Below are 18,462 nucleotides of genomic sequence, written 5' to 3'. Positions count from 1 at the left end.
GGAGTCGACCAACGCGTGGAGTGCCATTCAGCCAGCTCCGTGAAGGCTTTGCTTTAACTTGATTTTTTTTAGCTTTTCGTGAATAAATAGTTTCATTCGCAGATAATATAGCCGCAAAATAAGCCCGCAGAAATAAAAACACGCGCGGTCTATTTGCTACTACTGTTTACTACGTATTACTCCGGCGATGGCAGAGCGGCAAGCCGCCACGGGACTGGGTGAAAGGCACTCCACGCGTTGGTCGACTCCGCCCACCATACGGGGAGAATTAAAAAAAAGAGGGAGCCGGACGTTAATTCCATTTAATTTGGGAAATAGACCACACAGGGCAATAAATCGAAGTTTCTAAGAATGCTCGGAACGTGTAATCTACACGTCAATCTGAGTTCCCGCGGCAAAAAGACGAGTTCAGATTCCTCTGCACTGCACCTTCAAAGAGGGCCTCCGTTCTTCCAGCCTTCAATTTTCTTGTTATTGGTGGCCTAACATTTAAAACAGAATTCAGAGTGCTGCCTCGGTCAACGCATGATGTGATTCCTGTGATTGATTTTCCTCAAGAGTGCGTTGCAACTTTAGACTGTCGAACGGGAGAGGTTGCTTTGAATTCTTCACTACTTGAGGCTCTTGTGGATGACTCGACACCTGATTTTATAGCATTTGCTGTGGAAGAAGACACTATTCTACCAGCTTTATCGGCAGAATTCATGCGCGTTTCCTTTATTCGCAGTCAGTGCGAATCTGTAGAAGTTGCAGTAGAACCTACGACACTGGCCTGTTCTAAGAAGAGTATCTTCTTGCCTCGTAACGTCGCTCCCTTGGTCAGAGGCCGTACCGAGCTGTGGACAGTCAATCACTCTGAAGAGCCAGCTGTGTTTCCTCGGGGCCTCAAACTCGCCCGTTTCTAGGAAGGCGTGAGAGGTTCCGCCGCGGCGTTAACCAGCTCTGTCGCTGAGCTGGTTAACGAGAATGTTCTAGTCCCTGGGCAGCTCCATTTATCCTTGTTAGGAAAAAAGATGGCACTTAGAGGTTCTGTGTTGACTAATGTAGCTTAAATACAGCCACAAAGAAAGACGTCTGCCCGCTTCCATGTACAGATGACACAAGTGACTGTCTGCACTCAGTTTCATACTTTTCTACTATTGATCTGAGATCAGGCTACTGGCAAATCCTCATGCACACTGCAGATAAAGAAAAAACGGCATTCGTATCTCCAGACGGACTTCATGAATTTAACGTTATGCCTTTTCGATTATGTAATACGCCTGCAAAATTCGAGCGGTTTATGGATAAAATCCTGCGTGGACTAAAGTGGCATATTTGTTTGTTATTTGGACGACGTTGTAATTTTAGGCCAAATATTTCGTGACCACAACAGCCGTCTGGATGTCATGCTTGATTGCGTGAAAGGAGCTGGTCTTGTTCTGAGTTCAAAGAAATGTCATTTTGGGAACTGTGAAACAATTGTTCTTAGTCACTTAGATGATAAAGAAGGTGTTCGACCAGATCCCAAGAAAACTGACGCTGTAAAAAGTTTCACGGTGCCCCAATGAGTAAAAGAGATACACAGCTTTTCAGGGCTCAGCTCGTACTTTCGACGCTTTATACCAAAGTTTGCGGACGTCGCTTACACACTCACGTGCCTGCAGCGAATTTGACTCAGCTTTCCGTCATCTGGAATTTCTTTTGACCTCGGGCCCCATCCTACACCACTTTTGCCCATCAGCACCAATTTAATAACACACTGGTGCAAGTGGTATCGGTATCGGCGCTGTACTTATACAACGCTATGGCCACGATCAGCACTTGGTAGCATATGCCTGACAATCGTTGAGTAAGTGCGAAAGGAATTACACGGTTATTGAGCAAGAATGTCTCGCCGTTGTTTTCGCTGTACGGCGCTTCCGCTCCTATCTGTACGGAAATGCTTTCAGCGTCGTGACCGACCACCATTCGCTTTGCTGGCTAGTGAGTCTACGTGACCCCTGTGGACGACTCGCAGGATGGGCTTTGCGCCTACAAGAGTTTAATTTTACTGTAGTGCATAAAAGTGGCCGTAAACACTGAGATGCTGATGGCATTTCGCGTTTGCTGCTTCAAACGACTGATGACGACGCAGACAACTTTGACGAATACTTGGCTTCACTTTCTCAAGTCTTCCCCGATCTTCGGGTTTTCCGAACTGAGCAACGCAAAGGACCAATCATTATGTTTGATCCCGCCCAGTATTCTGCAATGAACACTTTTTGCGAATTGGAAAAACAGCGCAATCAAAGACGAGACACAAGAGAAGGACAAAACACCAGCGCTGACTAACAACCAAATGGTTTATTGCTACAGGTGAGGCAGCATAGAAATGAAATGGCACGAGTAAAAACACAAAATAAGCATGAGAGAAAGATACCGCACAACCACACAACTTGTCTAAAAAAAGGCACGTCACTGAATAAGATACGCAAGTTCCTTTGATAGTAGATTTATCGATGGGCTGCTGATACAGGTGTTACCGAGCTTTCTGATATGGCAAGCCTCCGAAATGAGCCTTGTGGTCTCATCTTTATAACGGGCGATGATAGTGGTCCGATTGAGGTGCGCTTCGCAATCTTCACACTCAGCACAGTGCACAGCAAGATGGTTTCTGCGAGACTTGTTCTCTAGATCTTTTGCATGTTCACGCAGTCTATCGTTGATGCATCGTCCCGTCTCACCGATGTAGAAACTGCCACAAGAGGTCGGGATCTTATAAACGACACCAACACCACACTGAACGAACTTCCGCTTATGCTTCTTATGGCAGCCTTTTTTGCTTCCATCCTCATTAACACGCTTGCACAATCCGCTAAGTTTATTCCTGGCTGAAAAAAACCAGCCTAATGCCTCCTTTGCTCACTATATTCTTTAGATTGTGCGAAACTTGTGGCAGATAGCCCACGAAGATGGTGTCAAATGTTGCCGAGTCCCTGCTTGCAGAATGTAGTCTGCGAAAGATCAAGCGCACTGACGCGGGTCTGGCAGAAAGAAAAAGAACAGTGTGCATCCCGTATGTGCACAAAGTTTCGCACAATCTTAAGAACTTGCGTATCTTAATTAAGAACTTGCGTATCTTAATCACTGACGTGCCTTTTTTTTAGTTAAGTTGTGTGGTTGTGCGGTATCTTTCTCTAATGCTTATTTTTTGTTTTTACTCCTGCCATTTAATTTATATGCTGCCTCACCTGTAGCAATAAACCATTTGGTTGTTAGTCAGCGCTGGTGTTTTGTCCTTCTCTTGTGTCTCGTCTTTGATTGCGCTGTTTTTCCAATTCGTAAAACATGTACCAACCAGCCCGTATTTGCCCTCTTCTGGAACACTTTTTGCATTCGCGAGGGATTGCTTTATAAGAAAAATTTCGCTTCTAGGGGAGCACACATGCTCCATGTCGTGCCAGAAACCCTACGCATCACAGTTCTTGAAACGATGCACGACGACGCCATGTCTGGGCGCTTGAGAGTGGCTCAAACACTCCACCACACATTTTACTGGCAACTATTTTACTGGCATAAGGTGCGTTCAACTGTCCAATACTATGTAGCCAGCTGTGTGCAATGCCAGCGCTTTAAGCTGCCGACTTCAAGTGCGCCGGGATAACTGCGGCCAGTCACACCTCCAACAGGCCCGTTTGAGCAGGTTGCCATTGACCTTCTGGGACCTTTCACACGGTTCTCTAAGGGAAATCGATGGATTCTTCTGTGCGTAGATTATTTAACCCGTTATTGTGATACAGCCGCGATACCAGCCGCTGCTGCGTCTGAAGTACCTGATTTCCTACTTCGATTAGTCATTCTTCGGCACGGCGCTTCTGCAGGTCTCATTAGTGACCGTGGACGCCAATTCACAGTGGACGTTCTCGAAGAACTTGTCCACCGCAGCACCTGCAGTTTTCGCCACTCGAGACCATATCATCCCCAAACGAACGGCGCGGTAGAACGCACTAATCGGACGCAGCAGCATAAAGTCATTCCCTGCAGAAACTGCCGCGCTTGACATTAGAAGAGAAATTCCGCATGTTTCTTTAAGTGTTGCTGATCTTTGTACGGATGATATCGAGGTAGCGGCTGTGAGAATACAGCTGGGCTTTTGAACCCTGTGTATTGCATCCGTGTACGTGTTAGCGCGGAAGCAGGTTGAATTGGATTTGTTTCTGCAGCAGCTCTGCGACCGCTGACCAGCTCTTCGGATCATCTGCGGTGATCTCAACGCCCATCATGCCGTCTCGGGTGAGAGGAACACGGATTTTCGTGGACGAAAACTCGTAGACATCATTGACAGTTTGGACCTGTGTGTTGCCAGTGACGGAAGCCCCACTTTCTTCCGGCCTCCAACCTCAGCGACAGCTATAGACCTGGCTCTGCATTCACCTGACGTCCACGTGAGGTGGTCAACAGCGCCTGACCGCATGGGAAGTGATCATTATCCGATTTTTGTGTTTTCTGCCGACTTTCTTACGCGTGGTCCTAAAATCAGCCACGTGGTCAACTGGGACAAGTATACAGACCAGCTAGAACATCGTAAGAAAGGTAATATACTGCGCAAAAAAAACAGAGACAGCAGAGAAGACATACACAACGGGACTGGCGCTGTATATTACCTTCCTTAAGATGAGCCACCGACCAGCCGATACCAAACTTTTGATCACCTAGAACGTGTTTCTGGTGATGTTAATGACAAAATGGTCTCGAGTAAGATGGCATCAACTACGGCGGTCAAGTTACCTGATGATTTTCCGGCCTCGGATTCAAAACTCAGGAACCTTTGCGCAGCGAGAAGAAGGACGGAGTGACAACTCGCGTGGAGACCTTGAATAGGCTTAATTCTGCCATTCGACGGCACATGAACAAGCTCTACAGGTCGCAATGGGCCTCATTCTGCGCTAGTTTCACTGTGTTCTCGCCGACGACGAGAATATCGCTATATATATATATATATATATATATATATATATATATATATATATATATATATATATATATATATATATATATATATATATATATATATATAAAGAATATGGAAGCCTTGCTGGAGAATCTCGCCTTGGGAGCCTTTTGAAGCTCTTGCAATGCGCAAGCAAAAAGCCATTGCGTGCTCAGCATAGGAATTTGAAGACGCACTTCTACGTGCAAACTCTGGAATGGATATATATACACCACCTGCTTCCTCCCGGTCTATCATGGACGTCCCGTTCACGCTTAGGCAGCTTCAGACTGCGCTCAGTGGCCTGCAGCGCCGGTGTGCACTAGGTCCCGACGGTATCACCAACCAAATGCTACAAAATCTGCCTCTGGACCTCAGGAAGGAGCTCCTAAACTTCATCAATCGAGTTTGGGAGATTGGCGATGTTCCTCCGTCATGGAAGGTGGCAGATGTAGTTCCAGTTCTGAAGCCTGGAAAAGACATGACGGACCTTGCCTCGTATCCCCCTGTGTCATTGACCTCCTGTGTAGCCAAGTTGATGGATGTGTAGCCAAGCTGGCAAACGAACGCTTATTGTGGTGGCTTGAGGACAGCAAAGCACCGCCATCATGTATGACAGGATTCCGCCGAGGTCTTAGTGCCCAAGATAGCGTCTTAGACTTGATGAGTCACACTAAACACCAGAGAGCTTTCGGCCATTCTACCTTAGCAATGGACTATGTTCTACTGTGACAATATGTGTATAGATGGTGACTGCGGGAGTGGCCTATGGTCTATTATAAGCGACTGTGCATAGTGGGGCAGTTGTGACCGGTTTTAGGACATTATTAACAGATAAGTGACGCTACGGTGGAGCAATTGCCGGCACAATAAGCAAGGCTAATTCCACCTGTAGCGTACACAACTCACCTCAACTCAACTCAAACTTAGATTTGGAAGGTTAAACAACATAAATCCACAGACGAGTGTTTTGCTTTCCTAGTGGCCGCCGGAGCACGAAGTGAAACTGTAGTACTTCCAAGGGGCTTGTGCAGCCTGACTTGTTTTTCAACTGGGGAAAGCTGAAGCAAAAAAACTGGCTGTGGTTTAGCTCTGTTTAAACCTAGAGGATTTCGAAAGCAACATCTGCGCCTAGACATGTATTGTTGCGTGAGATACATTGCCCGCGGTCTCACCGTTTCGCGTGCTCTTGCACGACCACACTGCGCATGCGCGAAGAGCAAGTGACGTCACTACGCACAGATGGTGTGCCTCATCGCGTGCGCTCGCCTTCCTTTCCTTAAAATGATCGGGGTTGCAAAACGTTGACGACGCCAACGCCAGTGAACACAATTGACTCCGATGGCCTATGGGTTCAGGGCCGCGCTTCTGGCAGGACCTTGTCAATGCCTGCAGCCCACATCTCTCTCCCATCACCCCATGTACCTATAAGCTCGATTCAGGCGTCCGCTGACCCATGCAGCCATTATGCGCACTTCATTTCCTTAAAATGATCGGGGTGTAAAACGTGGTCAACGCCAACGGCAATGAACACAACGAACGCCGACGGCCTATGGCTTCAACGCCGCGTTTCTGGCCCAACGTTGTCAATGCCAACGCATGCAGAGCACACGTGTCGCTACTGCCACTTAGCTTAAAGCATGGTTGAGGTGTCCACTGTTCCAAGAGGGGGCAAGTTATGCGCTTTCATTCCGGTTCAAGTGTCCACCGAGATGTGGACACCGCGCCCTCACCTCACGCTACGTATATCCTGGAATAGCACAGCTAAGCCACTACCAATTTTATGTACAACACAAACTACGCAGATGGCGATGCGCAATCGGTACTGCGCATCAGAGAGGGAGAGAGAGGAAGAGACTGTCGGCAAGGCGATGGAGAGCGCGCGGCGGGGGCTCCGGCGGCGGCACCGGTGCGACAGCAGTGCGCCGTCTGACGTCACCCGCTCGTCGCGCATGGGCAGCTTGGCCTTTTCAGAGCTCGAACCGAAAATGCGGGGGCACTTGGACTGTCTAAAGTGCGTAGAGGCGAAAGCGTTTTCCACACCACTTTGACTGCCACTGTGGCACTGATGACGCCAGCACTGGATGACGTCACACATAATTGATTACTAAGAAATGAAATATTGCTAATTTAATACTGAATAATGACTAAACACTAATTACCTGTTAATTAATGACGCTTAAGCTTCGCCTATAGTGTACTACAATACTCTAGTTCACTGTGGCTTCGCCTTTAGTAGCGGAACACGAAAGCTTGTTGCAGCGCTGCCGGGGAGTCCACGGAACGCCACCACCCGTTCGGCGCGATAGCTTGCCCTTGGAACGCAACGATTTTTGAGGAATTGGAATGGTGCAGTAATTCTCTGTCGTCTCAGTGCACACCCGAACCGCACCTTAGAGGAAGGAAGTGGGAGTGAAAGCAGAAAGAGAAAGAGGGGCCGTAATGAAGGAAATGAGAGTTGTGTTTGAGGAAAGGAAGACGGAGAGAGGGAGACTGTCGGCGAGGCGATGGAGAGCGCGTGGCGGCGGGGGCTGGGGCGGCGCTACACTGCACCTGTAATTTTTCACAGTCATAAGTAACGGCGAAATTTACACAGTTGGAAGAAAAGCAAAAATAACCCCTATTTACAAATCAGGAGTCCGGTGAAGAGCAAACAACTATCGACCCATTTCGCAGACCGGCAACCCGTCCAAACTCCTTGTGACGTAATAACATCAGATATAAACACTCACGTTCAGTCACTAAACAGCTTCTACCCGCACCAACATGGCTTCCGAAAGCTACTATCATGCGAAACGAAGCTTGCCGAATTCACTCATAGCATCCCTCAGTACATGGACAATCGCTTACAAATTGATGGGATATTCCCCTATTTTTCTGCGGCTTTCGACCATGTTCCGTATAATAATCTGCTAGCCAAACTTGCCTAACTTGGAATCCCGTAACCAATACCTGAGTAACCAATACCCAATACCTGAACCAATAACCAATACCAAGTAACCAATACCTGAAATCAAAATATTGGCTTGATGTAATCCAGGGTTTGACGGAATCCCGTCTGGTCAGGTAGTGGTATAGTGGAAAGAAACTTGGGTCACTGGCCACGTCAAAAAGGGGGGTTAGTTGACGTTTCGGAACCGCTACGGGTTCTTTGTTCACAATGAATAACCGGCCGATTAAGATGCAGCTCATGTAGCTTTGACCAGTCGACGTAATGATGTTGCGTAAGCCGGGTGAAGAATGCCCTTGCTTCTGTTGATAGTGTTCGGCGTCGATTGTATTATTAGGGATTCCAAGTGCAGCCGCACTGATAGGTTTCTTTCTGTAGCAACGATTTTCACGTCATACCAAGCGATCTCATGCCCCTCTTCTCATCTCATTCCTTACATCCCAGGCATAAGCGAAGCTCTGGCACGAGTCTGCAAGAAACACAGTGTACAGTCGGGGACAAAAGACTCCGGACCACGTGTTCCTCTGACGAAGCCGATAGCTCTGGCATTAGTCGGCAGCTGGAGACCACACTTGTGGAGGTAAAAGTTAATTTTTTGTTCTTTCATCTCCAGAATTGCGGTCTCTAACCGCTGTCTGATATTACAGCTATAAGCTTCGTTTGAGGAACACGCGGTCCGGAGACTTTTCTCCCCAACTGTACATACTGCCCACGCACCAGCAAGCAAATTGCGCGGGGAACTTTTAAACGTGAAAGATGGTCTGCCCCGTTCAAAGTTCCCGGGCATCGTCTATAAGATACCTTGTGACGATTGCAACTCCGTCTACATCGGAGGGACCGGAAATCTGCCAAGGCGGGCAAGAGAGCACCGAAATGATGTCACAAAAAACCGGACGGCGTGAAGTGCTGTGGCAGAACACGCGCAAAAATAGGGGCATGATATCGCTTGGGATGACGTGGAAATCTTTGCTACAGAATGAAACCCATCAGTGCGGCTGCACTTGGAATCCCTGATATTACAATGGACGCCGAACACTATCAACAGAAGCAAGGCCAATCTTCACCCGGCTTACGCAAAATCATTGCGTCGACTGGTCAAAGCTACATGAGCTGCATTTTAATCGGCCGGTTATTCATTGGGAACAAGGAACCCGTAGCGGTTTCGAAACGTCAACTAACGTGGTCAGTGACCCAAACTTCTTTTTAGAATATTGGCTTATCGGACATATCTGCGCACCAAGCTCTTATACGCTTCATACATCTCGCACCCTCCACAAGCATACCTTACCAATTAGAAAGCATTCAAACCCAAGTTGCGCGGTTTTTCACGTCAGAATACTACCGTGAAACTAGTGTCACTGCACTAAAGCGAGCCGTTTCCCTCCCAAGTCTCAATCACGTCGCGTCATATGAAGCCTCCGCCTCCTTCGATCTTTTTTCTAGCGCCCTTTTAACAGGCACCCCTGGCTACAGTCCCCTCAAGAATATCCCCTCGCCTAAACCGCAGTCATCCAACAGCTGTCTCATGAAAGGCCCCACGTCAGCGATGAATGATTCATTCTGTCTAGATGCAACACTCCGATGGATTGCAATGCCTCATAATATTGCTTCATGCACAGGTCGAGCAATTTTTCGCGCTGAAGTAGCGAGTCACCTTACGCGATTTTTTAGGCCTTAGCGAATAATCTGAACATTTGCTACTTTCTCTTCACTTATAATTTTTGCTTTATTTCTTTCCGTTGTTTTTGTTATTATTGTTGAAGTGGTATCAATATTGCCACCAGGTGGCCCCAGGTGGCATCAGAAGACAGAGGTGAGAGTTGGCTCACGCGCCCTGAGGGCTGATTCTGTTAGCGCAGCTGGCGAACGGTGTCTCCTGCCTTGGTTCCGTGACATATCTTTGGTGGAGGTGCTGGGTGCAGGAAGTTGAACACCATAACTAAAAAGGACGTACGTATACCCACTGCCCCGCATAGACGACTCGCTCGACCGCCTTCGCCGCGCCAAATATTTTTCCTCGATTGATTTAAAGAGCGGGTACTGGCAGATTGAAGTTGATGAACGGGACCGGGAAAAAACAACCTTCATTACTCCCGACGGTCTATACGAATTTAAGGTGTTGCCCTTCGGCCTCTGTTCAGCGCCGGCAACGTTTCAGAGAATGATGGACACAGTTCTCGCTGGCCTCAAGTGGCAAACTTGTTTAGTTTACCTGGATGACGTGGTCGTATTCTCCGAAACCTTTGACGAACATCTTAAACGCCTGCGGACTGCATTAGATGCCCTTCGGCCGGCCATTTTAACGCTCAAGCCCGAAAAATGCCACTTCGGCTACGAACAACTGAAGTTTCTAGGCCACGTTGTGAGCGCCGCCGGTGTCCAACACGATCCCGACAAAACTGCCGCCGTGGCCGAATTTCCGGTTCCTACCACGAAGAAAGCGCTGAAACGCTTCCTTGGTCTGTGCGCCTACTACCGTCGCTTTATCGCCGCCTTCTCCCAAATTGCCGAACCCCTGACCCGTCTGACGCGTGACGATATCTCGTTCGTGTGGACTAGCGAACAACAGGAGGCTTTCAGAGAGCTACGCCGACGCCTGCACAGCAGCCCTGTTCTTGCTCACTTTGATGAGGAGGCTGCCACCGAGATCCACACAGACGCCAGCAACATCGGCCTGGGTGCTGTCTTAGTCCAACACCAAGATGGCGTGGAACGCGTGATTGCATATGCGAGTCGCGTTTTGTCTCGCGCCGAAATTAACTACTCTACCTCGGAGAAGGAGTGCCTCGCGGTTGTGTGGGCCACGATGAAGTTTCGACCCTTACCTCTACGGCCGCCATTTCAAAGTCGTCACAGACCACCATTCCTTGTGCTGGCTGGCCAATCTACGGGACCCATCAGGCCGCTTAGCAAGGTGGAGCCTCCGCCTACAGGAATTTGACTACACCATAGCCTATAAATCTGGACGCAAGCACGAAGATGCCGACACGCTCTCCCGCGCACCAGTCGACCTCGCTGATGACAGCATAGAGGACGACAGTCGTTTCCTTGGAGTGGTCAGCGATTCCGACGTAATGGCGAGGCAGCCAGATGACATCACCTTACGACCCGTCATTGACCATTTGGAGGGCCGCACTGCTACCATACCCCGGGAGTTTTCCCGGAACGTCTCCTCTTTTTGCCCGCGCAATGGCATACTGTTCAAGAACAACTCGAGCCACGGCGACCGCGCCTATCTCCTCGTCGTGCCGGCAGACCTCCGTGCCGACATCCTTTTTGCCTCTCACGACGAGCCCACCTCTGGTCACTTGGGGTTTACACGCACTCTCGCTCGAGTACGCAAGGCCTATTATTGGCCTAAACTTGCTGCCACCATCCGCCGCTACGTCCGAGGTTGCCTTGAGTGCCAGCGCCGCAAGTCACCTCCCCTCAAGCCCGCGGGTTTACTCCAACCAGTTGCACCTCCTCGTACGCCCTTTGACCAAGTCGGCATGGATCTTCTCGGCCCATTCCCCCTATCGTTGGCCGGCAAAAAGTGGATAATTGTCGCCACAGACTACCTGACACGCTATGCCGAAACCAAAGCGGTGCCGCGTGGCACATCGTCTGAAATTACGCAGTTCTTCATGCATCTCATTGTTCTGCGACACGGCGCCCCGTCCAGCGTAATCACCGATCGGGGAACGGCTTTCACAGCGCAGCTCATGCACGAGGTATTCAAGTTGAGTCATACCAGCCATCGCAAGACTACTGCCTACCACCCGCAGTCCAATGGGCTCACCGAGAGACTCAACAAAACTATAGCAGACATGCTCGCTATGTACGTAGACGTCCAGCTTAAGACTTGGGACGAGATCCTTCCATACGTGATTTTCGCGTACAATACGGCAGTAGAAGAAACCACTCACCTTACGCCATTTCGCCTTGTTTATGGGCGCGATGTGCACACCATGTTGGATGCCATGTTTCCATGCACTGCTGACGACCGGGCGCTCCCGCCACACGCCGAAGAATTTCTCCGAAACGTGGAGGAAGCCCGCACACACATCAGGAGGCAACAGGGCACGCCGCTACAACCACCGACACCGTCACGTCGAGTATCAACCGGACGACCAAGTGTGGGTATGGACCCCTGTCCGTCGCCCAGGCATGTCGGAAAAACTCCTATGCCGCTACTTCGGCCCCTTCAGTGTTGCGTCGCATAACAGATGTGACTTATGAAGTTCTGCCCGACGGTTCTGTGCACAGTGCGCGCCGTCGACCCCAGCCAGAAGTAGTGCACGTACTGCGTATGAAGCCCTTTTTCACGCACTGACAGCGCTTGCACAGCTGTTTCGGTTTTTGTTTTTTTTTCGCAGAGGCCCGTTTTCATCCTGTCATTTTTCCCCTTGGATTGTTGTTCCCCTACTTCCTTCAATTAGCTCGTGGCGTCGTAGTGGTTTTCCGTATCCCCTTTCTTTCTTTCGGGAGGGGGAATAATGCCACCAGGTGGCCCCAGGTGGCATCAGAAGACAAAGAGGTGAGAGTTGGCTACGCGCCCTGAGGGCTGATTCTGTTAGCGCAGCTGGCGAACCTTGGTTCTCCTGCCTTGTTTCCATGACAATATGATGTTACACACCTTTCTCGCCCCCGCTTTATGCAGTGCCCATTGTCCCTTAAAGGCTCAGTAAATGAAATTAAATGACAGCTCCTCGAACTACCAGTCAGGACAGCACCAACCGCCCTTATAAGAATGGTCTATAGACAGTCTATAGACTTCTTATTGACTCTATTGACTTCGTATAGATATTGCTTTTTGTCCATTCATAGTCTATAGACTGTCTATAGATCAAAGTCTACTTAAAGTGTATGGCCATAAATCTACAGATTGTCTATAGCCTGTCTATGACATTTGTATTGTTTATAGACTGTTCTATAGACAGAAGTCTATAGACACTCTATAGATTGTCTAAAACTTTTTTTGTAAGGGAAGGGTTCACTTTTCCGAGCTGCCGACCCTACTACGACGAGCTGTGCGGCAGTGACTTCGCTCGGCGTCCGTACCTGGACAGCGTGCCCTGGTCGCAGCTTGTCGAGGAACTGCGACATGAGGCCCCCGCTCGGGTGCTGGCTGCCAGCCGTGTACACCTTGACGACGAGGTCGAAGCTGCCGCGCTGGTCTGGCAGCGAGACCGGCGTGTAGGGCCGCACCACCTGCTGGCCATCCACCCAGGCCTGCAGCAGCACGTGTTGGCCTGGCCGAATGCCCAGCCTCTGCGAAGAAGACATCACATCCTGCTTTTAGATGGCCAGTTAAACCAATCAAAATTGTTGATTGGGCGAGTTGGTGGGGCATGATTCGAAATGGCCAGCGTGAAAACAGACGAGACAACTGAAGAAATACAGACGACAGGACGGGCCGCTGACTAACAACTGTTTATTTTCGAGGAAAGCCCTGCGCAATATATGCCCAAAACCACGTGACAGTCAGGGGGTCAAAGATTACAACCTAAAGAACAGTCATCAAAGGACGGTCGACAAAAGCATGAACCGGAAATAGCGAAAAATGCTTTCGCGAAAAAAGTGAAAGTGCTTTTTGATGTATCATTTCATAAAAGTTTCCTCCCCCATTTTTTCATATTTCGCTTTTTCCGATTCATGCTTGTGTCGGCCGCCCTTTGCTGACTGTGCTTTAGGTTGTAATCTTTGGCCCCCTGACTGTCACGTGGTTTTTGGCACATATTGTGCTGGGCTTTCCTCGAAAATAAAGTTGTTAGTCAGCGCCCGTCTTGTCGTCTGTGTTTCTTCTCTTGTCTCCGTCTGTTTTCGCGCTGGTCATTTCGAATCATGGCCAGTTGAACCTCTATATTCAGTCTGCTGGTAGTATTTTGATATTGATCCTGCTAGTAGTATTTTGATACTAATGCGAACACGGATAGCTGCGCTGCAAACCCAGCGGAATACGCAGCGAATAAATAATCGAACCGGATAAGACACAAATTTACTATCTCTACGATTATTCGCTGCTTGCGAGAGTATTCGAACGAAACGAATAATCGCGAAGCGGCGAAGAGGGCTTCTCAACATTACTTGGAGGAAAAGCTGGCGGCGCTGCACTCTATCCACCATGGAGAGACACAAAAATGCGGGGAAGATGAAGTTCCATATGTGGCTCGGATACTGTCGGGCATGAAAAGCTGCGTTCAGCTGAAGAAATGCTGTGAAAGTTTCTGTACCAGAGAAACACCGAACTTACATTCCCAACAAATTAACTGAAAATGTGAAAAGCGCACTACTGAAATAATTTGTTCTCCGCACGGAGGTAGCATCACGGCTCAACTAGCGCTTGCGAAGCCGAATTCATATTTCGGTCCAGCACTACCTTTTTCATTCATTCATTCATTCATTTTTGACAGAAACCGGTACTGTGTATTCTTATACATATTTAGTTTTCCTGTCTGGATAGCTGAGGCAAAAGGCGTATTCAAACGCCTGACGGGGCCACGGAACCTTTATTGCACACATGCCTCAGATAACTGCGCGATGATTAAAAGCAATGCTGCACTGATGGGGAGAAAAAGCAAGAAAGCATAAAAGGAAACAAAAGCAAAAAGGTTGTGTTGTACTGACTACGTACAATATTAAACGATGGACACGCAAAAACAAAAGCAAAACGACAAAAATATAAGGATACACACAAGTGTTCTGCACCGAGAATGTATGCAATGACCTTACAATTACAATTACAATAACACTATGAAGAAGAACACACAATAACACTATAAAGATAATTTTGGCATCATAAGCTTTAAACAAAGTGAACTGTAGAGCTAGTTGGTGTTATCACATCACATCATATCTATATTTACTTATGCCAAACGACATGACGAAGGAAAAGACGAGGACAAGCACGGGCGCCCCTGTTCGTCTTGCTTTTCCCTTCGTCCTGGCGTGTGCACTAAACAAGATGACTGCGACTAGCGAAGCTAAGCAAGAAACCCGGCCTTCCCGGCATTTCTACGGTGGGTGCAGTGCTCCCTACAAAACTGGCGTAGATACCGCGGGGTTAGCTTTCTGCCTAGGTAATATCTAGAAATTGGAGGAGTGACGTCCTATACAATATGGCGTTCTAGCTCTAGTCGTCAAAACACGGAACACTAATCTGCACTAGAGAGTATGCAACATGAGCTGAGCATACTAATCCAATAACCTTAATGTGGTGGGTAGAGGAAAATTGCCTTTTGCTACAGATGAGTGCAATGACTACAGTGAGCTATGGAAAGAAGAATGCTAGGAGTAACGTTGAGACCGGAAGCGCGCAGAGTATCTGAAGGAACAAACGCGGCTTAATGACATCCTAGTCGAAATCAAGAGGATGAAACGGGCTTGGGCAGGGCTGTAATGCGGAGGCAAGATAACTGCGGGCCCATAAGGTTAACGGGGTGGACTCCAAGAGAAGGCAAGCGTAGCAGAAGGCGGGAGAAAGTCAGCTGGGCGGATGAGATTACGAAGTTTGCGGGATACGGCGGCCGCAGCTGGCAAAGGAGGGGGTCAGTTGGAGAGACGTGGGAGAGGGCTTTGCCCTGCAGTGGGCCTAGTCAGGCTGATGGTGACAACAGTGAATGTGCATCTTAGTAGAAGAGGGGCGAGGCGGTGGAATCGGTAAGGGAATACGCCGCCTTAGGCCAGGCAGAGACCGCTGATCCAGATTACGAGAGTGGACTGAAGAATCAGAATGGAGTGGAACGTATCTGGCTGGTACTCAGAATTTACCAATATCCTTCAAGGGAAAAGTACACAACACCTGTATCTGAAAGATTCAGTTGCTATCATAAGTGAAAGCCAGGTGAAAGTCACCCATCGGGCAGAAAGGTGGTAGCTTACAGAAAGGCTTCTGCTTAGACTGAGGACAAAGCAGCAAACAATGGAAAGAAAAATGATAGGTTTAACACTAGGAGACAGGATGAGAGCAAAGCAGGTCAGGGAACAAACGCAGATTAATGATATTAAGAAGCGTAAAGGATTGGGCAATGTCAGACACGCTAAAAGAAAAAATAGCGCTGCATGTTTGTGCGTGTGTGTGCGCTCCGGCTATCTTCGTTGCTTGATGCTGCACCATTCTTCCCTTTACAAGGTTAATTATATTGCCGCAAATCTTTTTACTGCTGCTTGCTCATTCTCCAAAGCTGCCGGCACGCCGCTTTATCGTTTCTATGTAATGCAAGATACGACCAAATTGTTCTCGATTGATTGCATCGAGGCGAACCCGAGTTTATGTAGTTCCGGAATATTCTAGTAACTTTGCGCGCTTTAAAGGTTCGCTATCAGCTCTAAATTGACCACGATCGAGAGTGGCGGGCATTCGGTTTGACGGCTTCCGTGTACGCTTGGTGCCAGGCCGCCCCCGGCTTACTGAGTTCATTATGGGCGCAAGTCAGCTCAAATAAAGTTTCGCTTAGAAGCTATTTTCGCTGTCTTCCTGCTCACCGGACTGCTGTCACCAGTACGTGACATCTGGTGGAGGTACTAAAAGATGTCCCTGTGGCCCTCACCAACTGGGAGCCGCCAAAGCAGCCCGAGTCGTCCGGAAGAAGTAGATCACAAGAACGCCGCAGAAGCCATCCCAAATGGAGACGAAGTGCGAAGTAGCCGTCGTCTCCAGAGGTGTTCACCTCAATACAGACTACTACCGGAACGCACGCGAGTAAAGACGGACTCCTCAATTCCGACGTTAAGGTGACGCTGATGAACACTCTCAAGGTTAGGTCACTTGTAAACATAAATACCCTTGAAAGCGGATGTGACAGCCGCCGCCGTAGCTCAGTTGGTAGAGCAGCGGACACGTAATTCGGAGGTTGTGGGTTCGGATCCCACCGGCGGCATATGGTTGTTTTTTCTTATGATTTTGTAATCAATTAGCTTTAAGCGATAACATATTCAGTAATATTCTAAATTGATCAACACTGCAAAATAAATAAATTAAGAAAGAATCCCCTGTGTCCCTTGGCACGAGTGTTTGCTATGATTGTGGCTGTTTGCTATATATATATACATATACATATATATATATATATATATTAGACAGTAAACGTCTTTTTCATGGCAACTGTAGTTCACTACAAATCTGGAGCACTTTTCTGCACAACTGGCGTGCACTTCTAAGCACTCATAACCCTGCGGCAGCTTCCTTAATCTCTCTCCGTTTCCCTGCCTTTCCTCTTCTACCTCCTCCTCCTCTGCGTAGAATTTAGTCGCCTCGGTAATCAACTAATTTACAACGGTGGTCTTGAGTTCCTCGAGTAGTCAAGCCTTTGCACCACTGTTTGAAGTGCAAGAAGGAGCAAAAGAAGCAAGGTCGGTATTGCAGGGTGGGGGATCGAAAAGTTCCCAACCAAAATGTTAAATCTTCTCCTTGGTTCTTCGGGCACCGGTGCCACGAAGAGCGTTGTCTTCGAGGACGAGGATTATTCCGCACCACAGTTTCCAGCGCCGTCGATTTTTGGTCACAGGGCTGTTTGTGAGCATTCCCTAGTACACGTCAGCTGCATCCGTCCCTCCCTCGTTCCATTAAAACCCACGAAATGATATTCGTCAATTTCTTCCTCTAGTAAAGCGATTGCTTAAATTCTTTTGTACTGATGAGCTCTAATTGGCTTGCATTGCGCTCTGCATTGACTTTTTTTATAACTGCGTTGTTGCGAGATATCCACGTCTAGTTGCCGGTAATAGTAGTCAAGGCACAACTCTCGAGGAATCTGGACAGCTGATGATCCGTTTCACAAAAAAGTCCATTCCCGGCATGGCTTTGCAACTAGCGGGAACAATGATTTTCAAGCAAATTGTCTGCATCCACCATCAGGCAAATTGCTACTTAAACAAAACGGTAAATTCATTGGCTTCGGAAAGAATCAACTGATGGCGTTGCATCAGGCATTCTTTAGGTATAAGCAAACGACCCATATTAGTCTAATAACCTTCGCATTGAAATGAAAATGATCATGCACCCACGCGAATGACGACGAAGCTCCTGGGCCGGCAGGCTAACACTCGTGCTGCAGAATTGCTCTTTGGAACCTGGTCTCTAGCATCTCTGCATCATTGATTACCGGCGCAAGAATCTTGGGTTCGAGCGCTTCCCATGTGCCATTAAACCACCTTTCAGTATATAAGTTTTATTATAGAAGAATATGGCAGTTGTTAGTGTAGTGTTTGCCCTTTTACACTTTCTGTGGCCTCCCTTGTATGTGCTCACCTTTCTTCTTAGCAATGCCATGCACCAACAAGCCCCAACCAAAATTTTATTGAAAATTATTGAGCTTATAATTTTTGTGATGTGCATAGCTTTATTGTTTGGGTACAACGAAATGCTTTAGCTCCAGGAAATGCCTTAACTTCAGACTACCATTTGTCGAGAAGGAATTCTGTGCGACGGTAATTGCAGACGTGAGTCGTGTCCTACTACAGAGAAGTCAAGAGTTGTTTGGTGGCGACGCACATATAGTGTTCTTTAGCCGGGTACTACTTCTGCCATGAGCACCGCCGCGGTGGCTCAGTGGTTACGGCGCTCGGCTGCTGACCCGAA

The 18,462-nt window shown here is 48.3% G+C and overlaps 1 protein-coding gene across 1 annotated transcript in view; it reads right to left on the bottom strand.

Annotated features, from left to right (window-relative positions):
* The window catches only part of LOC149324991 (NADH-cytochrome b5 reductase 2-like), an 80,837-nt gene that overhangs the window by 46,553 nt on the left and 15,822 nt on the right, over positions 1 to 18,462 (bottom strand). The window contains exon 2 of the mRNA XM_089563421.1: positions 12,945 to 13,154. Within this exon, the coding sequence (XP_089419547.1) occupies positions 12,945 to 13,154 (210 nt within the window). The remainder of the gene's footprint in view (positions 1 to 12,944; positions 13,155 to 18,462) is intronic.

Source organism: Amblyomma mixtum, chromosome 10, assembly GCF_055824585.1.
Source record: "Amblyomma mixtum isolate Tamu chromosome 10, ASM5582458v1, whole genome shotgun sequence".
NCBI lineage: Eukaryota > Metazoa > Arthropoda > Arachnida > Ixodida > Ixodidae > Amblyomma > Amblyomma mixtum.
This window is presented reverse-complemented; position numbering and strand designations above follow the sequence as displayed.